Source organism: Odontomachus brunneus, unplaced genomic scaffold (assembly GCF_010583005.1).
Source record: "Odontomachus brunneus isolate Ranch 3 - 2012 unplaced genomic scaffold, Obru_v1 Obru_scaffold_077, whole genome shotgun sequence".
Taxonomy (NCBI): Eukaryota; Metazoa; Arthropoda; class Insecta; order Hymenoptera; family Formicidae; genus Odontomachus; species Odontomachus brunneus.
In genome coordinates, this window is record NW_022639527.1 from 1102331 (window position 1) to 1128297 (window position 25967).

Genomic DNA, 25967 nt, shown 5'->3' on the forward strand with positions numbered 1-25967 from the left:
AAACATATATTTATACCTTTATTTTTTTTTAATTGGACATCAGGTTTAAACCAGTAAAATAATATCATTAGAAAACCATGAATAATGAAAAATTTGTTTACATTTTTAATTCAATATAAAAAATGCTATATAAAAATTACATAATTTAATCTATATGACAAAAACTTTTTCTTATAGTATTATTTCTTATAGTATTATAGTATTATTCTTATAGTATTACACAATCAATCATATGTGCAAAAATAAGCTGGTACCTTTACTATCAGGTATCCACATAATCTTTGTAGTTGGATATGGATGATCAAATGTACTCTTGGCACTGAACTCTGAAGTCTCCTCATCCAATGAGACAATTTGCACTTTATTATTGTATTCCTCCACAAAGCTGCCCAATGCCAAACGAAACCTCTTGTCAGGCCTTACTGACCAGTTCATGCTGTATAAGGGCCATGGTGCTTCGTATTTGTAGATTTCTTTTCGCTTTGGTGCAACACTGTGCATAGCCATGATTGCACTTTGATATTTTTGTGCTGAGAATGACAAATGATTCACTATTAATTTAGTAATCCTAAATTGCAACCAATAATCACACTCTTTTCTTCATACATTTTGACACATGTGTCAAATAAGAAATGTAAATACATTGAATATATTAACCTACTTCAATACATTAAAATAATAGATGGGACTAAAAATAATGTATCAAGAAATTTATTGGAATCTAACAACTAACCCGATACGATTGCAAATCTCGGGAGAGTGCTCCTGTCGAGAGCAATTTGATTACAATGTGCTCAAACTTCTTTTACAGACATATCATTGGAAACGATCGTTCATATTGGGAGGTATGCATGATCACATATATTCTTCACGCGATCACAGCAGAAACCTGCACACAATGTTTATTGTCAGTTATCACGGTAATTAGCAAGAATTCTTAGTAGCTAGTTGCCTCAGCACTCCTCGACACACACAATCCCTTATCGGAGCATACAAAACGACGCAGCGTCCACTGTAATACTGAATTCACACGAATATTCTGAAAATCGACATATACTTATGGCTCCTATACATTGAACGCGAAATCTTTTACCGCGCGGCAAAAACCAATAAACTTCTAGTTTTTATGAAAAAAAAGATATGTCGATGACACCGCATCGCATTTTGTCGTGCGATAAATGTGTTCCGTGTCCTTGTGCAGGGGGAAGGGGCAGTCGTTATAACTTCTTGATAAATTTTAGTGAGCAAAAGTGAAGATATTAAAGCTATTATTAAATTGCGGCTAACATCACAGTTAAAAAATAATTAATTAATTATAATAATTCTAAGGACTCATAAATGTTTTTCGTTGCATTTAAGGAGATACTGAACTCGATAGTGAACTCCAAAAATGTCGATAACGTAGTGACGATCGTCACCAACATATCCTTTTTATATTTCTTGTATATATAGATAAGGTGACCAGACGTCCCGATTTTTTCGGGACAGTCCCGATTTTTCACCCTTTGTTCCGAATTTTTTCGATTGTTATTCAGGACATCAATTTGTCATAATTTTCAATGATTGTCAAATAATTTTCGGATCTTTTTACCCCCTCTCCCCGCCTCCCGTTTTATACATTTATGAAGGTTGCTTTCCAACAAGAGACACAAGTCGACAAGTATCATCCTATTTTTGGTTGCTTTCCAAAAGGAGACACAAGCTTTGACAATGGATGCTTCCGAAATACCCAGAGCTGGGTCGAGTTGAGTTAGTTCCACTATAGTATATGTAACGGATACTATAGTGGAACTAACTCAACTTGACTCAACCCTGGACATTTCGGAAACACCCTATATAATCATGGGCCGCGGCGATTCTAATGGCTCCTACACACAGGACGCGGTAATGCTTACCGCGCGGCGGAAGTCGCGTGACAGTCAATCAATATGCTGCTTTCCGTAATAACCTTTTAGCTCTTACGGAAAAGCAACATATTGATTGGCTGTCGCGCGGCAAGCATTACGGCGTCCTGTGTGCAGAAGCTATAAGCGTCTGTCAACATCTGTAGTGCCGCCAGGACCATATAAGGACAAACTTTACCCAAGGGAGCTCAGTATCAGAGTTCTCAGCCCTGATGATGCAAACTGCAACGTTTGCGAAACGTCGGCATATCGCTGATTCAAGACACGGCTCCATTCCGGAAGCTATACCTAGACATTACTCTGTTCTGATTGGTGCATTTCTGAAGACGGACCAATCAGAATAGAGTATTTCCATCCAGCAAGCAATCCAGCACGAAAACAAGCATCGTGTGCCGCTGGCTTACACTTGCTTCGCTTCTTACTACTCGACACGAATTCTATGAGCATTCTATTGCAGAAGCCATACAATCATGGCGGATGCTGCGGCTCGTCAACTGCAATACGAATATAAAGCGGTTTGTATCTTACATATTTGTTCTTAATTTCCTGATATAATAATTTCTCTTTTCAATTTTTTCAACGTATCTACTTTATGTATCTGTTATAGTCGATGCTATATTATCAATGCTGTATTTAATTGCCATGCTAATGATAGGTTGTGTAGTATTGTACTTGTAAAGTTTACATGAATGATTTCAGAATTCTAATCTCGTTTTACAAGCTGACGTTCGCTTGATAGAAAGACGCAGTAGAGATGAAGCCACTGGAGAAGTTATGTCCCTCGTTGGGAAACTGGATGGTACACGTATGGGTGATAGAGCCCAGCGTACCAAGCCAGGCAAGGCAGAAGAGCGCAAAGTCAAGTAAGTTTAATTTGTGAGATAATTTTTTACCTTGTTACAATTTTTGGTATTTATCCACTTTAGCGACTTCGATTTCGATGAAAGTAAGCTCAATCGACGCATTTTTGTTAAAGAAACAATTTTTTCCTCTGACAAAATTGTCGCTCTCTACTGCGAAGCGAGAAATTGTTAAAGATGCTAGGTATGATAGGTTAAGAAACCCGTCATTGCAACGTAAAGTCTGTTAGTTAGAGTTGCACTTACTGTATTAGTGTAACGCAGTATGCAGCAACTTCATGAAAATACTTAAATTAAGAATATTTTTAATATATTTGACATATTTGTAACACGGGAAAGATTTCGAACGACGATAGATTGGGTTAGGTTAGTTTTTGGAGAGGAGGTGCAGGGGACACAGCCCCCCGCTTGTCGTTCGATATCTTTCCCGTGTTACAAATGTCTAATATATTTAAAATATTCTTAATTTAAGTATTTTCATGAAGTTGTTGCACACTACGTTACACTAATACAGTAAGTACAACTGTAACTAACAGACTTTACGTTGCAATGACGGGTTTCTTAACTCATCATACCTAGTATTTTTAACAATTAATTTCTTGTTTTGCAGTAGAGAGCAACGATTTTGTCAGAGGAAAAAATTGTTTCTTTAACAAAAACGCGTCGATTGAGCTTACTTTCATCGAAATCGGAGGTGAAGTTGCTAAACTGGATAATTACTCAATTTTTATATAAGTTATTTATATATATATATATATATTAAGTTATTTTATATAAGTTATATTTATTTATATTAAGTTTAATTTGTGATATAGTTTATCTTTTTGTTAAAAGATTTAACAGATAATCTCTTATAATATAATTCAGAAGGTTGGAGATATAAGTCTAAAGTAAGAAATTTTTATTGTTCTGTGTAGACGTCAGAAGCGAGATGAAGCTCAGTACGACTTTGCACGTATGAAAGGCGCGACATTACTGTCTGAGGGCGTCGATGAAATGGTTGGTATTGTATATCGTCCAAAAACACAAGAGACACGTCAGACTTATGAAGTATTGCTCAGTTTCATACAAGAAGCTTTGGGTGACCAACCGCGTGATATTCTTTGCGGCGCAGCTGACGAAGTGTTAGCTGTGTTGAAAAATGACCGGCTTAAAGAGAAAGAGAAGAAAAAGGAGACAGAGCTCTTGCTTGGTTCACTAGCAGAAGAGAGATTTGCTCTTCTGGTCAATCTGGGAAAAAAAATCACAGATTTCGGCAGCGACGAGAAAAGCACGGCGAACGACGAGAATATCGATGAAACGTATGGAATTAACGTACAATTCGAGGAGAGCAGCGAAGAGGATGACGAAGATGTTTACGGAGAAGTGCGAGAAAACGACGACGAAGGAGACGAAGGCGAGGAAGCCAACGACGACAGGGCTATTCATGCGGAGAATGTAAGTATAAATTGTAATCAGTTTTGAATAATTATTTACTTACTAGAATTGAGAAGAAAGCATAACATGTTTTTTCTTTTTTTCAATTCTTAGAAACGCTAATATTTACTTATGACACGCATTGTCTTTCAGTTGGGTGGAACAGAAGAGATGAAGAAAGAGAAGCCGTTACATCCATTGGACATAGATGCTTACTGGTTGCAAAGGAGATTGAGCAGGATATACGATGACGCGATGGTTTCACAAGCGAGAGCCGCCGAGGTGTTGGCCGTTTTAAAAGATGCTGGTGATGATCGCGACTGTGAGAATCAACTTGTACTGCTCTTGGGCTACGATTGCTTTGACTTCATTAAACAACTCAAGAAATACAGACACACGGGTAAGGAATTGTACACGCATTACAAAATTAATATTATATTTTTACATATTTCTTAAAGATATTTCTTAATTTAAAGTATCTTTAAATATTCTTATTTCCTTTTCTTAATTTATAGTCGCGTACTGTACGATGCTGGCGTCGTCACAGTCCGAGTCGGAGAGACAAAAGATCCGTAACAAGATGAACGACGACCCGATTCTGGCGAAGATCTTGCGGCAGTTAGATACGGGCAAGGGCGAAGATGACGCCGATGAAACCATGGAAGCGAGATCGCAGCGTAAGAGGCGAGAAGAGAACGAGGATACGGGCGGGCCCGGCGGTCAGGTTCAAGGCACAAGGAACTTGATTGACTTAGAAGATCTGATATTTGCGCAGGGTAGCCACTTCATGGCGAACAAACGTTGCCAGCTTCCCGACGGTAGCTTCCGCAAGCAGCGAAAGGGGTGAGTGTGATTCTGCGACATTAAAGTGCGAGATTAGCGCTTGTTTTTATGCAAATCAAATGATGTCAAGATATTCTTACATAAAAACAAAATTACAGACAGAAAAATACTGTATTCAAGTAAATGTTAATTGTTTCAAGTATTTCATAAAAACTTATATTTTCTATGTCTAGAACAGTAGAATAATGTTTATCTACTTTTATATTATAACATATTTTGTATTCTTACATTTCATTAAAATTAAACCATTCTATAATATCTGCAGATACGAAGAGGTTCACGTCCCCGCCTTGAAACCAAAGCCGTTCGCGGAGAACGAGAAGCTGCATCCGATCGATCAATTGCCGAAGTACGTGCAACCAGCGTTCGAAGGCTTCAAGACATTGAATCGCATACAGAGTCGTCTATATCAGACAGCACTGGAAAGCGACGAGAACCTGCTACTGTGCGCACCCACGGGAGCCGGCAAGACTAACGTGGCACTGTTGTGCATGATGCGAGAGATCGGCAAACACATCAATGCCGACGGTACGATCAATGCCGACGAATTCAAGGTGATCTATGTCGCGCCGATGCGTTCGTTGGTACAGGAGATGGTCGGAAATTTCCGGAAGCGTTTGTCGACGTACAATCTCACTGTTTCCGAGTTAACGGGGGACCATCAGCTGACGCGAGAACAGATCGCCGCTACTCAGGTGATAGTGTGCACGCCAGAGAAGTGGGATATCATAACGAGAAAAGGCGGCGAGAAGACCTTCACGTCGTTGGTGCGGCTGATCATTATTGATGAAATTCACTTGCTTCACGACGAAAGAGGACCTGTTCTCGAAGCGTTGGTCGCGAGGACGATCCGGAATATCGAGACTACCCAGGAGGACGTGCGACTCGTCGGCTTGTCGGCCACGTTACCCAATTATCAAGACGTCGCGGCGTTTTTGCGCATCAAACCTGAAACAGGACTGTTCTATTTCGACAATAGTTTCCGGCCAGTGGCATTGGAACAGCAATACATCGGTGTCACCGAGAAGAAGGCGCTCAAGCGTTTCCAGGTAATGAACGAGATCGTCTACGAGAAGACTATGGAACACGCGGGCCGTAATCAAGTGCTGATATTCGTGCATTCACGCAAGGAAACCGGTAAGACAGCGCGCGCCATCAGAGACATGTGTCTGGAGAAAGACACGTTGGGTCAGTTTCTACGAGAAGGTTCCGCGTCGATGGAAGTATTGCGGACAGAAGCGGAGCAGGTGAAGAATCAAGAACTCAAGGATTTGCTACCGTACGGCTTCGCGATTCATCATGCCGGCATGACCCGTGTCGATCGTACTCTGGTGGAGGATCTCTTTGCCGACCGACACATACAAGTGCTCGTGTCCACGGCAACCTTGGCCTGGGGTGTTAACTTGCCGGCACATACAGTCATCATCAAGGGCACGCAAGTGTACAATCCGGAGAAAGGCAGGTGGGTGGAACTGGGCGCGTTAGACGTCCTGCAGATGTTGGGTCGTGCAGGTCGACCGCAATACGACACGAAAGGCGAGGGTATCCTCATCACGAATCACAGCGAGCTGCAGTACTACTTGTCGTTGTTGAATCAGCAGCTGCCAATCGAGTCGCAGCTGATCAGCAAAATGTCCGATATGCTGAACGCGGAAGTGGTGTTGGGTACGATTCAGAACATTCGGGATGCGGTCACCTGGCTCGGCTACACTTACCTCTATATCCGAATGCTGCGTTGTCCGAGCCTGTATGGGATCAGCCACGATAAACTGAAGCAGGATCCGTTACTGGAGCTACACCGGGCCGATCTCATTCACTCGGCCGCTGTTGGGCTGGATCGCAGCGGCCTCATTAAGTACGACCGCAAGTCCGGCAATTTTCAGGCGACCGAGTTGGGCAGAATCGGATCTCATTATTACTGCACGCACGAGACTATGGCGACGTACAATCAGTTGCTGAAGCGCACATTGAGCGAGATAGAATTGTTTCGCGTGTTCTCGCTGTCCGGCGAGTTCAAAAACATAAACGTGCGCGAGGAGGAGAAACTAGAGTTGCAGAAGTTGATGGAACGAGTGCCGATACCTGTGAAGGAGAGCATCGAAGAGCCGAGTGCGAAGGTGAATGTGCTTCTACAGGCATATATCTCGCAACTGAGGCTCGAGGGCTTCGCCCTCATGTCTGACATGGTGTTCGTCACGCAGTCCGCGTCGCGTCTCATGAGAGCTATCTTCGAAATAGTGCTGTTTCGGGGCTGGGCGCAGCTGGCGGACAAGTGTTTGTCTCTTTGCAAGATGATCGACCGCCGGATGTGGCAGTCTATGTCACCGCTGCGACAGTTCCGCAAGATGCCAGAGGAGATCGTGAAGAAGATCGAGAAAAAGAACTTTCCTTGGGAGAGACTGTACGATCTCGGACCCAACGAGATCGGCGAGCTGATACGCGTGCCGAAGCTCGGCAAAACCATACACAAGTACGTCCATCAGTTCCCGAAGCTGGGCCTGTCTACGCACATACAACCGATCACACGTTCCACTCTGCGTGTCGTCCTGACTATCACTCCAGACTTTCAATGGGACGAGAAGGTGCACGGCATGTCGGAGGCGTTCTGGATACTGGTCGAGGACGTGGACTCAGAAGTGATACTGCATCATGAATATTTCCTGCTGAAGGCCAAGTACGCAGCCGACGAGCACGTGATCAAGTTCTTTGTGCCAGTGTTTGAACCGTTACCACCGCAGTACTTCCTACGCGTCGTATCTGACCGGTGGATCGGCGCCGAAACGCAGTTACCCGTGAGTTTCCGGCACCTGATACTGCCGGAGAAGAATCTACCGCCCACGGAGCTGTTGGATCTGCAACCATTGCCGATCACGGCGCTGCGAAACTCCAAGTTCGAGAGCATATATGCGGACCGCTTCCCGCAGTTCAACCCGATTCAGACTCAAGTGTTCAACGCGGTGTATAACTCCGACGACAACGTGTTCGTAGGCGCACCCACGGGCTCCGGCAAAACCACCATCGCGGAATTTGCGGTGCTGCGTTTGTTAACACAGAACACGGAAGGCAGGTGCGTCTACATGGTGAGCAAGGAAGCGTTGGCGGAACTGGTGTACGCTGATTGGGCAGTGAAGTTCAACCAGCAGTTGGGACGCAAGGTCGTCCTCCTTACCGGAGAAACTGGCACGGATCTGAAACTGTTGGCCAAGGGACAGATTATCATCACGACGGCGGACAAGTGGGACGTGCTGTCGCGTCGATGGAAGCAACGCAAGAATGTGCAGAACATTCAGTTGTTCATCGTGGACGAGCTACAGCTGATCGGCGGCGAGGAAGGCCCGGTGCTCGAGGTCGCGTGCTCGCGAGCGCGTTACATCTCCTCGCAATTGGACAAACCCACCCGAATCATAGCTCTGTCGGCTTCGCTGGCCGATGCTAAGGACGCTGCGCAGTGGTTGGGCGCGCCAGCCGCTGCCACCTTTAATTTCCATCCGTCTGTGCGGCCGGTTCCGTTGGAGCTGCACGTGCAGGGTATAAACGTCACACACAACGCTTCGCGATTGGCCGCCATGGCGAAGCCGGTGTACAACGCGATATTACGACATGCGTCGCATAAGCCGGTGATCGTATTCGTACCTACTCGTCGGCAAGCGAGATTAACAGCTATTGACTTGCTGACGTTCACAGCGGCAGAAGGTCAGCCGTCGCGGTTCTTCCACGCGGAGGAAGCGGATATCAAACCGTTCCTCGACCGTATGGTCGACAAAACACTGAAGGAGACCTTGTCGCAAGGCGTCGCTTATCTTCATGAAGGTCTGTCGGCTGACGACCGTCGTCTGGTCGAGCAATTGTTTGATAGTGGCGCTATTCAAGTAGCGGTTGCCACGAGGGATCTCTGCTGGGGTCTGTCTATTAGCTCCCACCTCGTTGTGGTCATGGACACACAATGCTACAACGGAAAAACTCATGCTTACGAAGACTATCCGATCACGGACGTGCTACAAATGGTGGCGCGTGCTAACCGTCCACTAGAAGATGACGACGCCAAATGCGTGCTCCTGTGTCAAAGTTCGAAGAAGGACTTCTTCAAGAAGTTCTTAAACGAGCTCTTACCGGTGGAAAGTCACTTGGATCGTCGTCTGCACGATCATTTCAACGCAGAAATCGTAACCAAGACGATCGAGAACAAGCAAGACGCGGTCGACTACCTCACGTGGACTTTCCTGTACCGACGACTTACGCAAAATCCCAATTACTACGGTCTACAAGGCGTCACCCATCGCCATCTTTCGGACCACCTGTCTGAATTGGTAGAGAGCACGTTGACCGACTTGGAGCAAGCCAAGTGTGTTGCTGTGGAAGACGAAATGGACACGTTGCCACTCAATCTCGGCATGATCGCCGCCTACTATTACATCAACTACGCCACCATCGAGTTGTTCAGCTTGTCGTTGAACAACAAAACGAAGATTCGCGGTTTGTTGGAGATTATTTCGGCAGCGGCGGAATACGAAAGCGTGCCGGTTCGACAGAGAGAAGAGAATCTACTGAGGAGTTTGGCAGCGCGATTGCCACACGCACCACAAGCCATCAGGATGGCCGATCCTCATGTAAAAGCACAGCTTCTACTTCAAGCACATCTGTCGAGGATACAACTTGGCCCGGAGTTGCAGAAGGACACCGAACTGGTGTTGGGTAAGGCTGTGAGACTGATACAAGCATGCGTCGACGTACTGAGCTCTTCTGGATGGCTGGCGCCCGCCGTCGCCGCGATGGAACTGGCACAGATGGTGACGCAGGCGATGTGGTCCAAGGACTCGTACCTGAAGCAGCTGCCGCATTTTACTGCGGACACTATCAAACGCTGCACTGACAAAGGCGTGGAAACAGTGTTCGACGTGATGGAGTTAGAAGACGACGACCGCAATCGGCTGCTGCAACTGTCGGACGCGCAGATGGCGGACGTGGCCAAGTTCTGCAACCGTTATCCCAACATTGAGATGTCGTACGAGGTACAGGACAAGGACAAGCTACATAGTGGCGGTACAGTTAACGTGATTGTACAACTGGAACGTGAAGACGAAGTCACCGGACCGGTCGTCGCGCCTTTCTTCCCGCAGAAACGCGAGGAAGGTTGGTGGGTGGTAATAGGCGATCCGAAGAGCAATTCCCTGCTGTCCATCAAGCGACTAACGTTGCAACAGAAGGCGAAGATCAAGCTCGACTTCGTCGCACCCGCACCTGGTCAACATTCCTACACGTTATACTTTATGAGCGACGCTTATCTCGGCTGCGATCAGGAGTACAAGTTCGCCATTAACGTCGGCGAATACGAGTCGGACGCCAGTTCTGGTTCCGATTCCAATTAAATTTTATTATTTAAGGACGTCCCATATTCTTTTCTCTGTTTGGAGATTTTATAATAAAAAATGTTATTATAAGAGATTTTCAAGAAATGATCCACAATTCACAAGAATCAACTTACAGGCATATAAAGAAAGTAATTAATTACATTGTATTGTAGATAGTTTTATTAAATAAAAGGAAATTGTATTTAGTATTAAGAAAGACTTAATTTTTTGTAAAAAAATGAATTTATAAAATAAAGTAATAAAATAATATAATTATGATAATCAATATGATATTAGTGTAATAATATCATAGTCATATTATCATAGTGTAAAACAATATTATTGTAATATTAGTGTAAAAATATATAAATATTTATTTTCAATGTAAGATTTTTAGAGAACGTATTTTTATAACAAAAGAAATGTAAAAACCACAAAATATTAACAATTATATTTTTATTTTTATAATATATTAGTTTTTTTATGTTTTACAATGTTTCGATATTTTTTTCATATGTTATCTTTTTTGTTATTATTTAAGTCGCGACAATATTGTGAAAATCTTATTTGTAAATAGTAAACAATGTACGATATAATATCTATTTTATGAGCCTCACAAGGAAAAGTTAATAAATCAGATTCAATTACATTATTTAAAATAGCATTTGCAACATTTAACTCGTGGCAATGTTTTGTAAATACCTGTTCCAAATTTTTAACAAAATTGTAGAAACCTACATTTGGATGAACAAGAGATGCACATCAAGTTCGCTTTTCTGTAATATACTTGAGAATTAGTAACAAGTGCTTATTTACATAAAGAACATTTCGTGAACTTTAATAATCGCTGGCAAACACGTGTATGAAGTATATAATGCAATCAAAAGTTGCAGGTGTGGTATAATTATGCTCTGACATATCATAAATGTCATTTGTGATAATATCATTTAATCTTGATTTCATAGTAAAAATGAATGAATCCATTTCCTCTTTGGATTTTTTATACAGAGACTTGATGTCGAGCGAAATTAAAGACGATGTTACTTCTTTTTCTAACATGCAATACCCATATTTTGGTGGAGAGAGAATAGAATAGGAAGACAGAACTTTATAAATTTGTAAAAAAGTTGGTGTTGCAGGATGGTCATTACATCCTCCTGCTTGACGAACGCAACAAAAAAATCGCTATAAGTATGATTTATCGCGGAAAATATGACTTGTTTACTAAATACGATTTTTCTGCAAGTTTCTTTTACAATGTAGCGCTAAAAAAAGAAAATCAACTTAATAATTGTAGAAAATACAAAATAGTATTAAATTACAATTAATTATTAAATGCAATTTTCATGTAAGAAAAATCACGTTTTTCATGATACAATTAATTCTCCGTATGTAACAAACCTCTAAATCTTGATTTATACTTCCTGGCAAAATGCAAGAGAAATTAAATTCGCTGGTTAAATAATGCGTAATATCTGTCTTGGATCGTAAAGTTACGCGAAGTCCTTCCGTAGTCTGTCGAGTAAGAAATTCATTGTTTGTGATGATTCCTTCCTCCATTAGATTTTCCCATTCATCCAACTTGTGTAAAGATTCTTGTAGGAACTATAATATTGTATAACAATAATATTTGATAATATTGTTACATTTACATGAACATACTGAAATTCACTTTTTGAAAAATTGTACCAAATAATCTTTACTTCCTACTTTTAATCCGCTTTGATAATCTCTTTTATTTAAAGCATCAAACAAACAATTCATCCATTCACAGAACTCTGCAGTGGCTGTACTTTCTTGCTATTCAGGATGATGTAGACTGTAAAAACGCAATCCTTTTGCAATGGAATTGCTAAAAATCTGAAATAACAAATGTTGTACTGGAAGTAGAATTATTCAAAATAGAATTTTTTATTATCCTTATACAAAACACTGATATTACCTGCACAGCTAAACGAACTCGCATTTTTTATTAATTTTTAAGATATAAATGATGTTTTGTTATTTTGGGACAAATGGGAATTGGGATACCACGAACAATTTCATATAATTTTTCAAAATGTTTCCAAGAAATTAAAGGTCCTTTTGGTTTCATCTGTATGAAATGTAGATAAATAAAATGAGATAATATTTTCAACGAAATTAATTATAAAAATGAAAAACTAGTATTACAATTACTGTGAAATTTTAATTTCATTTGTATAAATATTATTATTTTATAGTGAAATATATGCACGTACTTTTAGATTCTTATCGTATAATCAGTTTCGTATAGTTTTTATAAGATGTGGTGTGTTAGAGAATATAAAAACTTTTCTTGATGAGTCAGTGACATGTGTAAACCAAGTTTTTAATTCGCCCTTTCTTCAACTCGTTAAATGTTAGAATATCTGAGCTTTCTTTCCCTTTCATATTATTATTTAATAACGTACTTCCTGTATTTTCTATTATACTATTTTCAGATTCCATCATAAAAGATACACTTTCTTTTTTATCATTATTATTATTGATATAATTATTTTTGTCATTATTTCTTATCCAACTATCATTATTTATAAATTCCATCCAAGGAAATAATGAGGATACCGCATTGTCCTTAATATAAGGCCTTTTTAATGAAATCTAGAAAATCAGTATTCATTACTCTTTTATTACATTGTATTATTTATTTAGTATTATTTAGTTAAAATATTTACAAGAATACAAATGCATTTATAATTACATGATCATTTCACCTGCGATGCAATATACTAACATAACATTTTTTGAGAAATAATAAGCAATATTTTTTGAGAAATAATAAGCAAAACCATTTTTATAACATACGTTTTGAATAATTGTACCATCCTTATCTTTTCCACACAATATCGTGTTCTTCGAAATGTTTCTCACAAAAACAATGTGAAGAATTTAAAATTATATCGTTCCTTTGCGATACTTTTTGCCATTCTTTAGCTTTATCATTATTTTTTGGGACGCGAAAAAAGTGTACTTTTTCAGGATTACTTTATCCTGATGTATAATCTGATAGCTATACATTTCATTTTTATAGTGTTACAATTTATACAATGCAAAAAAAATATCCTTTAAGGGGGCATATACATCTAGGAGGCCAAAAAATGGCAATTTCCTGGAATTTTTTTTTTTTGAAACTGTTGGAGTTACCGAATTGTGGTTTTTTTTAGTTAAAAATATACATTTTGAAGAAACTTCATAATTTTTTTTTATTAAAAAATTGCGCAAAATGTCGGAGATATGGTGTCGTGAAGAGGCAGCCCTGAAAAAATCACCCAAAACGGTACCAGGTATACCTTCGCCAAAAATCAACTGAAACAAAAAATTTTCATGGAATGTTAAAATATATAATAATATCTTTGGCGTATCTTAGTCGATTTCAAAAATATCAATTTTTGACAAAATGGCGGGCGTTTAAATTTAACGTTGCGATTTTTAAGACAAAATCCGTTCGTTCCCTCGCTCCCCCCCAAAAACTATGAGTTCTAAAAAAAAATCCTACGATACGCGATAGATAATTATGTGTAGAATAGCCACTATAAAATTCAAGCAAATCGGTTCAGTGGTTGTCGAGATATTTCTGGTACCAGTTTGAAAAATATCGTTTCGAGAAAAACGCATTTGAATATTCGACATATGTTTTTGTTAATAAAACATGAAATTTTTATAGACTTAATATACCTGTATTTTCTTTAATTAGATATTTATTAATAGTATATGTAGATACACTACAGTTCGCTAACAGGTTGATACAAAATGTCTTAACGCGATACGACCCGCTCGCTCGTCCACGCACGGCACGACGACACCTCGCTTTCCCATTCTCGCTCTTAAATTACGATCGTCCGACCAATCACTTTATCGTACCTGTACATCTTCACGCGCGACAGTTTAAAATAATTTATACGGTAGCATGCTGCGCTATTATCGCACCTACATTCGGCCATTCTGATTTTCTGCGTTCGACCTCGAATGCCTTCTGCATGCTATGTTAGGCTAGTCCTCGTGAACATCTTCCTCAATTTGATCCTCATCACTGCTTTCGTCAATCCAAGGCTTCATATAAGCGACAAAACCAAGCAACACGTGAATGATGTTTACACGACTAATTCGTTATGAACTATATAAAACATAGAAGTATATGTCATATTATAATGAAAACAGTAACTAGCGACATATACTTCACTATTTGGAACTAAAAGGGGCCATAAAGGTCGGTAAATTGACAAGTAGTAGGATGAGACAGGTAGTCTGTCTGTGCGCGCTCGGCAGCCCGAGAAACGCGCCGAGAGCGCTTGCTCCAAACCGGTTTATAACACTAGAAAAAGGTTTCGGTCACCTTTCTAATGAATGAATTTCGATTCTATACACTTGAAAGAGTACTTTAAGCCAAAAAAAAATTTTCGATTTTTTGAAAGTACAAAGGTGGTATCCTGCCTTAAAAACTGCGGGTGCGTTCAACGAACTCAAGGTTTGTTCTTTCCAGCTGAACTTCTTGCACTAGTTCAAGAAGTGTACACTGGTGTGTTCTTTCTAGTAGAAGTGACGTCAGAGGTTACTGTTCTTTCCAACGGTGCAGCAGAACTTATGGCTCCTGCACACAGGACGCGGTAATGCTTGCCGCGCGGCGGAAGTTCGCGCGACAGCCAATCAATATGCTGCTTTCCGTAATAACCATTTAGCTCTTACGGAAAAACAACATATTGATTGACTGTCGCGCGGATTTCCGCCGTGTGGCAAGCGTTACCGCGTCCTGTGTGCAGGAGCGATAAGACAAATAATATAGTGTACCGTTGGAATCCCTACATTATTATTGAAAAATTGTTAAAACAATGTCAAAAAAGGAACTTATACGTTTATAAAGCAGAACAGATATTTACAAAAATTATTTATTTAGTAATCATATACTAATTACCTAGTATATTATTATTTTAACACATCAAACATAAAATTATCTTAATTTTGGTTGAATCCAAGAACATGTACCAATCGGATTCACGAATGGATTTAACCAAAATTAAGAGCATACTCCAATCAGATTCACAAATTTTATAACAGTTGCAAAGTAGCTTTCTCTGCTGAACGCAACCAATGGGTAGAACCGTTTTGCGAACCGTGATCGCTTACAGCGGGAGCGGTGCACTTGGACACGGTGCATTTGGACACAGCCAATCACAGCACCGTGTACTTAGAGACATTTGTAGGGTCCCTTGGAACAGCGACTTGTGATTGGACTGTGTCCAATTGCCCCATGTCCAACTGATATACACCCGCTTACAGCGACATCTACTATAGTTATATAATGCCAGCGCTCACTTATCAAGCTCACTTTTCTCCAGAGGATAATAACTCCCGTCTGGTAAGTGGCGCTACCTACACCTACCGCCCTCTGAGATTGTCTCTGGAAGTGGCCGGACTAAACGGGTGACGTCACGCGGAGTGGGGATGCGCGCCAATGGAAGTATGAATGGCACGCACAGACAGATGTTATAGAGAGCAATAGCAAGCAACTTATGCACGTATAGCACGTAGCAGTTGTGTGATGAGTGTATATGTGTGGATGTGTGTGTATGTGTTGTATGCTATTGTATAGGTATGTAGGTTAGTTGCTACTTTTACGATTTAGCTAATTGTTTTAGTACTATTACTACACTATTACTACTCTACAATGATTAGTAATAAGATAATATATATATTTATTGCTTTATATTAGTGCTCGCTGTTGCTTGCTGTTGCTCACTGTTGCTCGCTGTTGCTCGCAGTTGCTCGCTATTGCTCGCTAAAACGTTTCAAAAACGTCTGCCTATGCGCGCCAGTTCATATTCAATGGCCGCGTTCAGTAGAACAAGTGATCAGTAAGCGCTCAGTGAGCTCTTGCATCTGATTGGAGTATAGTTGGAGATCTAAAAGAATATGCCAAATCATATACAAGAGCTCCCTGAGCGCTTACTGATCACTTGTTCTACTGAACGCGGCCATTGACGCGTATCCCCACTTCGCATGACGTCACCCGTTTAGTTTGCCCACATCCGGAGACAATTTCAGAGGACGCCATTAAAAACGGAATCCAATTTTTACAAGAGCGAGTTTGTATCCCCTGCTTTTCTCCTTGCTCTCTGCTCCTAATGACATTAGGATCGCTTTACTTTCCGTCGCAGTGCAAATCTTTGGAAGGAAGGATTGAGTCTCGTAAAGACTTAGAAGTAAGTAATTATTACTACAGATACAGTTCTGGTGATTCTTTATTGAACTGAACCTTGGGCCATAACGTGCTAAAACAATTATAAGAGGGATTTAATTAGTGCGTGATCGACTCATTAATAACTCTCGTTTCGTTACATTCATGTCGCGTTAAAACATTAGTGTTGTGATTGTAAGTGTATAACTTACTCAAGTTAAATAATATTTGTGTCGTCCTAAACAAAACTTCAAGAACATTAATTATTCAATACTTTTCTTCGGAGTTTGCCACATAGCAAACCTCATCCATTAAGACGACTCAAAGAAACTCTTACGAAAAAAACCCTCAATTTTGGGTGTAAACGCCCGAAAACTGGGGATAAATATCTAAATTTGTAGTGTAATATCACAGATGTTTATACTAAACTAGATTGCTAACAGGATATCTAAAAGCATGTAACGGTCATGTAGAGTTTTCGGTGCATACGAGAAAATGGCCGCTACCACCACATATTTTCACTACGTTTAGTCATAAAATTCTTTTGTTGAAAATGAGCAGAGCAAATAACATCCAATACTATTTATTTTTTTGTCACGACATTTTTTGATGCAATAAGATGCTGGAATTTTTGGTTTTACGACAGTAATTTAATGGCCACGTTGACTTATATTGTACATTGTAAGTTCACCCACAATCTCACACACACAGGACCGCCGCCATTTTCTCGCATGCAACCGGAAACCTTACGCGACACACGTTCGAAGCTCCTTGTTAACAATCTAGTTTAATATAGATATCTGTGGTTAACACCCAAAATTGAGGGTTTTTTCGTATTTTTTTCGTAAGGGTAGGTAGGATCTTACAATATGATATAAGCATTGATTCGAGTTAAATTGTTCCAACTAACGTCGTTAAAAACAACGTGTATTTTACGAGTTTATTTTATTAAAACTCTACCAAATATTTTATCTAAATCATGCCGCGGAACCTTATAAACATATTTGTTACGAACACGTCATCGCAATATGGATGATACTTTAATTGACTCTCTCTCTATCTCTCTTTCTCTATCTGTATTTGGCATTTTGATCTTAAACTTTTGGCCTTTTCGTCATTTAAGTCCCGATCTACAAAAAGTATAGTAAGTTTTAAGCCTTAAGATATTGACCAATTACAGTGGAATTATAGAGGAATAATCAATTGTGATTAATTTCTTACCACTTAAAGCTTACTGCACCTATTGTAGATCGGGACTTAAGCCCATTCTACAATTGCGTAAGCGTAGTCGTGAACGTAAGAGTCAACCAATCCGAATGTTTTATTCACTGATTGCTTTACTCTGATTGGTTGTCGTAATCACTTACAACCACTTACACCACGTTCACGCAATTGTAGAATGGGCTTAAAGCAGAGAAGAGTGCTATTTCACGTGTCGTACGACAGGCTTTTCGGATACGTTTATTGGTTGGCGAATAGAGTGTTTCTAGGTTCTCTGTTCGTCAAACAATGAACGTATCCAAAAAGCTTGTCATACGACACGTGAATATCAGCCAAAAGCATGTATGAACTATTCTTTGCCTTTCCTACTTATCGACATTATAAAACATAAAAATAAAAAAACAACTCTTATTTCTTTTTAAAGCAATACTTTCATTGGACATCGCTCATCGCTAATCGCGTGCAACGTGAATTTAGCATTAGAGTGCACTCGAGTGGAGAATCTGAATGTACCTTATGCGGATAGGAATTTTGCACGTGTCCAAATGCACGTGGGATTCGAGAGGCTGTTAGAAGTTGTTAAAATTTAATTTTGAAGATTTTAGCTTATGAATTAACGATGGCAACCTCGTTATTAGATCAACTTCTCGGATTGAAAGCTCCGCAGACAGATTTACTCGTGCAAGACAAGAAACGTCCCAGTTTGTTATTTGATCCAATAGAAGCTGCAAATTTAGACCGGCACATTGTATTAAGTATAGGTTAGCTTCTTCTTCATTTTAATATTTTTAACTTTTCTAAAAGTTAAAAAATTGTCAACTTTTTTTTTATTTCTAATCATTATTTCATTTGTTTAGGTCAAAATGGTCTGGAAAATCTAGTGAGACTCTCCTCAGTTTTTGTTGATTTTAAAGAGACATTGTTTTCTGAGAATTCCTTGAGTTTTGAGCGTGTTATTCAAGATACTGCGATAAATAAGAAAGTGGATGCAGATATTGCAAAGTTTTTGATACTATTGTCTCCATATTTACTAGTAAATGCTTCACATAAAGCACTAGAATGGTTGATATATAGATATCGCATACATCAATATAACCGAGATCAGTTTATATTACTAATTTTGCCATATCATGAGTCTCGTATATTTGCTAGGTATGTATTAATGAGGAAAAGTACTCAATTAAAAAAAGAATGTTTTTCTAAGAGCTATGTTTCATATTATATCATTTATATTCTTCCTATTTGTATACCTTTTAACTTAAAAATCAATATCTATGACATCATAATGGATATCTATATGTCTGATATATTGTTTTAATTTTGTTTGTAGCTTCTTTAATTTAAAAAATATAACATTATAATTGATATTTGTGTGTGAAATATTTCACGTATATTAAAAGATTTATAAAATCAATCTTTAAATTATGTAAAAGTTTGTTAATTTTTCTTGTATCCTTTTTAAGAGCACTGCAATTGTTGGATCTATCAGATAAAGACGACAAGTGGCATTGGCTGAGGTCTTTGCAGAAACGTGGTCAATCACGGATCTTAGAAATACTTATCAATCGTTTTAGCAAAGACAATGTATTCATGAAGATGCTGTGTACCCATGTAATATCTGCCATAGAGACCTACTCTGACCAGGCATCTCATCTGACCACTCTGTACAGCTTTTATATCACATTGATATCAAGTGTAATAGATCAGGTGATCACCATCACCGATGTTCAAATGAACCACATAGTACCTGTTCTTTTCTATGGTCTAAGAAGTCCTATTTACGATTTCGCCTCCAGCAGCTATATGATCATCGTGCAGTTGACGACAAAGGTGATGTAACTTCTTGTATAGAAATTATTTTTTTCTGCCTGTTCCCAAAAATTCCAGTCTGTAAAGTATAAATCAGTGATTATTATTTCATTTGTAGAAATTTTATTGTATATTAAAATTAAGACAAATATATGTAAATGTGTAAATTTGTATGAAAATTGCAGGTAAAACTCGACGACGATAAAGTGAACAAAATATTGCTGAAAGTTTTCAAGAACCCTCTCTTGAAACAGGAAGCTGTTATTTTTCTATTGCATTTGTATCAGACTCCGACTAATAGAATGACAGTTATTCCCCGAAGTGTCATACTCCGACTGTCCAATTTGTCTTGGTTTATCGATACTCTCTCCAAGATTCACTCAACATACATAAATGTGTCGCGATTTGCCGTGCCTTTTCTTCAGGCAGTTTGTCAAGTGGTTGTCAGAGATCCAGATGATACTATCAGTGTCCAAAATATGACGGATGACTTTCTGATGCGCGTGAAACTCGACGATGACATGGTAGATACAATCTTGTCTAATGTGTTGACGGGCGAATTATTCAAAACCGAATTGCCCAAAAGCGCAAAGGTCTTTATAGCACGATTCTACCAGAATTTCGAACGTAGTTATCCAGAAAGGTTCGACAAATATTTAAAAGATCTTATGAAGAAAGGCAAGAATGATAAGAACTCCAAGGAGGTATCAAATTTCCTCACATCCTGGCCTTTCGTCACTAAAGAGACGCAAAATTCTGTTGTGATTCTGGACAAATTGGCTCACGTTAGCTCAGCACAGCGAATACGAGGCTTGGAAATTCTTGCTAAGAACGACGTGAGCATCCCTAAGAGCTTCCACAGTATGATGGTGAGGACACTTCAAGCGCGATTCTACGACGCCGACGTAAACGTCGTGAAAAGCTTGTTGTCTTTATCCACTAAGAAATTAACCAGTCTACTACCTATCGACACTCTGGTGGATGATCTAATGGCTCTACTGTCGACATGTCATACTGTGTCAAAGAAGGACTTAGCAAAGCCGGCCCTGAAGATACTTCTGGAACTTTGTGAAGATGGTGACGACACCAGGGTCTTCATTACAGCTTTGCCGTACTTATTTCCAGCTACAAAAGAAGACGTAGTAATCGCTTTAGAGGTGCTGGAGTCAAACTTCGCAAAGAATAATACTTACATGCAGTATATGATGAAGGATCTCGAGAAGGCTTCGTTGACTGCGGAGACGATCTCTTCCACTGCTTTCCACAATATTCTCAACTACGAATTGTTACCGGCTACGAATAGCATATTGAATACAATGCGCCAGCAAATTTCTCATGCCGATGCAGCTTCCTTGTTTTTCAACATGATTTTATTAGGCTCGGTTTGTCGGATACCCGTAGGCTCCATGCCGGCAAATGTGGCACGTGACGTAATCGAAATGGCAACAGAGATGATCAAGAAATATCCGCGCATCAAACTGTTGCACAACTGCAATATCATCACTGGCGACAACATCCAGACAGCATTAAAGCTTACGTCTGAAGGTACTTTGCCACTACAAGTGGGCACTTACGTGCTGGAAATGGTGCACAGACGACTCAACCTTAAATCTGAGGCTAAACTCGATTTCGTTAATAACGCAGAACAGAGTAACCTGATCGTTAGGTTACTAGAGATATTTTTTGAAGGTATGAGCAACAAACAATGGAAGAAACATTACCTCCGATGCCTGCAAATCTTTTTCCAAAGACATTTCGACACGATAAAGAATCTCATCAACTTCTTGTCGCAGTTGTACGTAAGACCAGTCCATGTCCAGACTTCTCATCATTGCTTGCAAATCACGTTGCAGCTTTTGGACCGCTGTTCCAAAATTCAGTGGGTGTTTCAAGACCAACACTTCATAACCAACCTGTTGCTATCTCTCACGAGACATAGTAGCGTTTGCAGATCGGCGGCGGTAGACATCCTGAAGAAACTCACTCAAACCTTCAGTCTTGCGACGGAGCCGTTTTCCGCGCTGCTGCAAGAAGTGGCAGCTCGAAGTGCAGAAATCATTCAGGATTCGGATCAGCTGTCAATTATACTCTATTACATTCTCTCGCCGGATCCTGATGTGTATTGCCTGATGAAGCAACGGAAGAAGTTGCAACAGGCGCGAAGAATGCTATTCAGCGTGATATTGCAGGAAGACGTGCCGATAGACCGTAGATCCGAGCTGTTAGACGTGCTGACACACGTCAACGGCACAGAGATCCTCCAGCAACTGGCACCGTTAGGTCTGCGGCTTCTGGAAAAACTGATGCACGAATCGACCAGGAACCAGCAATGCCAACCGACCGGCAATGCTCTGAGAAATATCCTGCAACGTTTCAACGATTCCACGGTTGAGACATTGAACGATAGTCAAGTGTGGTCGTTCTTTGAGAAGAGTATCTTACAACACGCTTTTTATGCAGTCACCGAGTCTGGTCAGCAAACTTCCCCCAGCATTGTGTTGTTGAAGCAAATCAACAAATTGTTTTTTGAGCGTGCCGGCAAAATCTCGCAAGACTTGCAAGTGAAGATTTTTTCCAAGATACTGGACGTGTTGACCGACTGCGAAGTGAGTAGTGTCATCTCGAACGCAACTCGGGCGATCCGCAAGATCAGTATCGATGCAAAGCTCGTCGTGTCTGAACTGCAGGCTATGAAACTTAACAGACCTGAGAAGCAATTGGAGGCAACAGAAAGTGCGAAGAAGAAGTTGAAGAGACACAGTCAAATTAGGAGTTGCCTGTGGCCGACTCCTAAGATGGTGTACAGCAGAGCATGGAAACGCGGTGAGACCTTGCTGCAAATTGTGCAGCATGCTAAAAACATCGAGCACGAGGAGACACTCTACGAGGTGCTATTTGACCTGGTGAACGTCTGCGTAAGCTTGGAGGAGCTAAGTCCGGTGGAATATACAAATCAGTTGATCCTGCAGACAATCTATCGGCTGATGACGCAGAATTTACCGTTGCACAACGCCCATCTGCATATTTGTCTTATCACCAAGTGTATAAGAACGTCACGAAATCCACAAACACATCACCACGCATTGCTAGTGCTCATTGAGTTGCTGAAGAAAGTCGATGTGAATCGAGCGCTCATCAACATTATGCCTATTTTCACTTTCATGGGCAGCACGATGGTTCGCCAGGATGACTCTTATTCCATCCAGATCACTTCCAAGGTTTTGGAGACGGTGGTGCCGGTTGTTAATGCCGCTAACAACGAGATCCACGCCTGCATGATGCTGCGAATTTTCGTAGCCTCCTTGCCAGATATACCCGAACACAGAAGGATGCACTTATTTGTCCAACTGCTTCAACTTCTTGACAATTATCTGCATTTGTATTATCTGCTTACTTTCGAAAGCCATGCAATAAAATTGAACGCGAAGCTCGCAAACGACAAACGTTCCATGCAGCGTTTGGAGTTTGCTCTTCAAATATGTCAGGAGCTCTCATTGGGACAGCTGCTTCAGGTTAGTCATATGAAGTCGTGTTTAATTTTGAAAAAGAATCTATTTTTGTTATTTAAAAATTATGTTATTGCGCGTGGAAATATTTTAAAGTTGATTGAGGAATCCTTCCATAGAAGATACTTCTTATTTATCGGCATATATTTCTAGTTAAAAAATAGCCCCATTGAGTGTTTATGAGTGCAATTTTCCAATAAAAATATGCCGATAAATAAAATTTGTTGGGTAGTTGTAGCAAAAGGTTGAATAAAGTTGTTCTAAAAAATCAAATTAATTTTCCATTTTTTTATTAGGTTTGTGTAAAGGTAATCGAATTTGTCAAAATTTTACCGATTGACGTTGAAGAAGAACAGGAAAAACGGATGACGAGGAATTTCCCGTATAAACATATATACGACGTAAGCACGACTGCCCCGAAGGCTCTACGACACTACAAACTAACGGCAGTGCAGTTCCTCAGCAATCTCTTATCTTCCGATAACTTCATCAATCGCATAGCTGAGCTCAACGTGGATGAAGCGAATGAGATGAACGAGTACTGCGATTGTTTAGGGGCCGAATTGATCACGTTGATTCAGATCATTTCGAAGGTCGCCGATCAGCAACAAAATAAACCGAGCGCGAAATATTGGAAGGTGTTATTACATCATCTGTACGACTTGCTGGATCTTGTGAACAATCTATTGCCGAATACGATGTTCCTGAAGAATGTCCAGCGCTTGCAGACTCACGAGTTGTTGAGCGTAAGAAAGAAGATCCTGGAGATGCTGAACACAAGACTGCTTCAGAAGAAGTTCGGTGAAGAGGATCACGAGAATCTTCTAAACTTAATTGAATATCTCGTGAACTTTATCAACGTTGAGGAGAAAGTCAAGAGCCAAGAGCACGAAATTGTTCAGCAGACAGCGTTAAACTCTTTGAAACTGCTAGGGAAGTTATTGGCCACTGATTATCCCAACGTTTTTATGCCGGTATGTATACAAACACGAAAAAATCGCTTTATTCCTTCAGAACACGCGATAAAATTCAGTTCGATTCAATTGCATATTCCTGATGTGATTAATATCATAAACGATATCATGATTTTCTTTGCATAATTATTTGCAGATTCTACACATTACGACAGAACTGTTGCAATCGAGAGATGGTCCGGTATTGGCTAGTGCGGCATTATGCGTCGCGGAACTAGTCTGCACAATGAAAACACATGCTCTGGATTCATTGAATACATTTGTACCAGTAATTTTGGTGCTGCTGAAGACGCATTGTTGTCAGAACGTGCCGGACGTGATCGTTATTAGCATCGTGAGTGCTTTGCAAAAAATAGTGGAGTTTCTGGGAAATTTCCTTTCGCCCTACTTAAACAACCTTCTATTCGAGCTGACTAGATTGAATACATTATACATCGACAAAGAACATCCCAAGGTATTTATACTTCTATCTCCGATCAAAAATAAAAATGCACGAAATTTTTAAGAGGTTGTTTATTCAAGAAATTAATTTTACCTCGAAATAGTCTTGAATGTATTTTTGGTAATAATATGGCATTTATTATATCGATTAATTTTTAATTATTAATGTCTTCATAGAATAATATTTACATAATAGTATGTGTATTTCAAGACCTATCGTTAAAATTTAATTTAATTTTTATTTAATTTCTTATTTCGCGTTATGTTACACACGCACACATTCTCCTGCGTGCTCTATTTCGCCGCGCTTTCTTCCTCTTTCTCTTCTCACCTTCGCTCGCTCCGCATGTCGAAGCGTGCAGATATAACTGTGCACCCTGACAACTTCTTTTGATGCATCTTTAATTATACGTTTCCTTCAATCTAAATCTATGTTTGCAGACTGGTATCGTAGTTTCACGACTGAAAACAATCACACAGAAATTATCCAATTGCATACCTCCGCGAGTATTGCTGCCGGCTGTCAGCAATACGTACCAGAAATTATTGAACAAAAGGTTCTACAAACGTATACCACCGTTGATGAACGTGCTAGCCGATTCTTTCGAGAACGTTTCGTCGGTAGACTTAAATGGAGAGATTCCAAATCTCAGTGAGTTCTTTCTCAAAGTCTTGCAATTCCGTGAGGATATCGAGGATTTCAAGGATGATCAAATGGTCGATAAAGAAGATGTTTCAAAGGACATCGTCACGATTGAGGAGAGCGCTGGAAAAGCTTTGGTCGCTCTGGTCTTGAAGTTGAGCGAAGCAACCTTCAAGCCGTTATACTCAGACTTTTATAAGTGGGCAGAGAAAAGTGCAAAGCACAAGCAACGAAACATAACATTCTACAGGTATGTATGATTTTATTATATTATTATTCAGTTAAAATAATATATTTTTATAATAAAATCATAACATATATTAAGTAATATATTTACCAATTATTGCACACAGTACTCTTTTGATAATGTAATAATATTTCTTTAGGTTATCAGCGAATATAGCAGAATGTTTAAAATCTTTGTTCGCTCTATTCGCTGATCTCTTCCTTAAACATGCGGCATTATTGTTGAAAAACAATAACACGTTCGTCAGCGATACTCCTCACGAATTGACGCTTTCTGAAGAATCGAACAGAATCGAGCTGGTAGAGGCGATTCTGTTGACCTTTCACCGTGTATTCATTTACGACGCTCACAATTTCGTCAGTCAAGAACGGTACGAGATCCTCGCGCAGCCAATAATAGACCAGGTGGAAAACACAATGGGCACGAAGGAAGAGTACGAGAATCGAGCTAGTCAATTGATTGTACCTTGTATAGCTTCCTTCGCCAGCGCCATTCCCGACGACACGTTGCACAAGCAGCTGGTTTACCAGATGTTGCTAAAGACTAAGCACGCGAAGCCTTA

At 40.0% G+C, this 25967-nt stretch overlaps 4 protein-coding genes and 1 long non-coding RNA gene across 8 annotated transcripts in view; 2 read left to right on the forward strand and 3 right to left on the reverse strand.

Annotated features, from left to right (window-relative positions):
• Positions 1-213: 213 nt before the first annotated feature.
• Positions 214-1349, reverse strand: LOC116847364 (DDB1- and CUL4-associated factor 7-like). Its single transcript, XM_032822295.1, has 2 exons — positions 734-1349; positions 214-530 (listed from the first exon to the last, which is right to left on the reverse strand). The coding sequence occupies exon 2, from the start codon at positions 505-507 to the stop codon at positions 229-231; it is 279 nt and encodes a 92-aa protein (XP_032678186.1). The 5' UTR covers positions 508-530; positions 734-1349; the 3' UTR covers positions 214-228.
• A 935-nt stretch (positions 1350-2284) lies between these two features.
• Positions 2285-10788, forward strand: LOC116847361 (putative U5 small nuclear ribonucleoprotein 200 kDa helicase). Of its 2 annotated transcripts, none has more exons than XM_032822292.1 (6): positions 2285-2419; positions 2604-2767; positions 3682-4201; positions 4334-4580; positions 4696-5023; positions 5289-10788. In XM_032822292.1, the coding sequence occupies exons 1-6, from the start codon at positions 2375-2377 to the stop codon at positions 10387-10389; spliced, it is 6405 nt and encodes a 2134-aa protein (XP_032678183.1). In that variant the 5' UTR covers positions 2285-2374; the 3' UTR covers positions 10390-10788. The 2 variants fall into 2 exon arrangements, with proteins under 2 accessions (XP_032678183.1, XP_032678184.1); XM_032822293.1 differs by lacking the exon at positions 2285-2419 and having other exon boundaries at positions 2710-2767; positions 3682-3763; positions 3826-4201.
• Positions 10789-10852: 64 nt separating this feature from the next.
• LOC116847362 lies at positions 10853-12023 on the reverse strand. Its single transcript, XM_032822294.1, has 2 exons — positions 11773-12023; positions 10853-11636 (listed from the first exon to the last, which is right to left on the reverse strand). The coding sequence occupies exons 1-2, from the start codon at positions 11929-11931 to the stop codon at positions 11424-11426; spliced, it is 372 nt and encodes a 123-aa protein (XP_032678185.1). The 5' UTR covers positions 11932-12023; the 3' UTR covers positions 10853-11423.
• A 20-nt stretch (positions 12024-12043) lies between these two features.
• Positions 12044-14615, reverse strand: LOC116847363. 2 transcript variants are annotated; one of them, XR_004378749.1, is made up of 4 exons: positions 14324-14615; positions 13198-13698; positions 12612-12993; positions 12044-12466 (listed from the first exon to the last, which is right to left on the reverse strand). It is a non-coding gene; the product is annotated as an uncharacterized LOC116847363 (long non-coding RNA). The 2 variants fall into 2 exon arrangements; XR_004378748.1 differs by lacking the exons at positions 12044-12466; positions 12612-12993 and having other exon boundaries at positions 13002-13698.
• A 1868-nt stretch (positions 14616-16483) lies between these two features.
• LOC116847366 (HEAT repeat-containing protein 1-like) overlaps positions 16484-25967 on the forward strand; it is a 13720-nt gene continuing 4236 nt past the window's right edge. The window contains exons 1-8 of one of the 2 annotated variants that reach the window (XM_032822298.1): positions 16484-16589; positions 18210-18546; positions 18643-18937; positions 19249-19615; positions 19780-23106; positions 23397-24074; positions 24211-24528; positions 24957-25232. In XM_032822298.1, the coding sequence (XP_032678189.1) occupies positions 18405-18546; positions 18643-18937; positions 19249-19615; positions 19780-23106; positions 23397-24074; positions 24211-24528; positions 24957-25232 (5403 nt within the window). In that variant the 5' untranslated portion in view covers positions 16484-16589; positions 18210-18404. The remainder of the gene's footprint in view (positions 16590-18209; positions 18547-18642; positions 18938-19248; positions 19616-19779; positions 23107-23396; positions 24075-24210; positions 24529-24956; positions 25233-25967) is intronic. The other variant, XM_032822299.1, reaches the window with a different exon arrangement.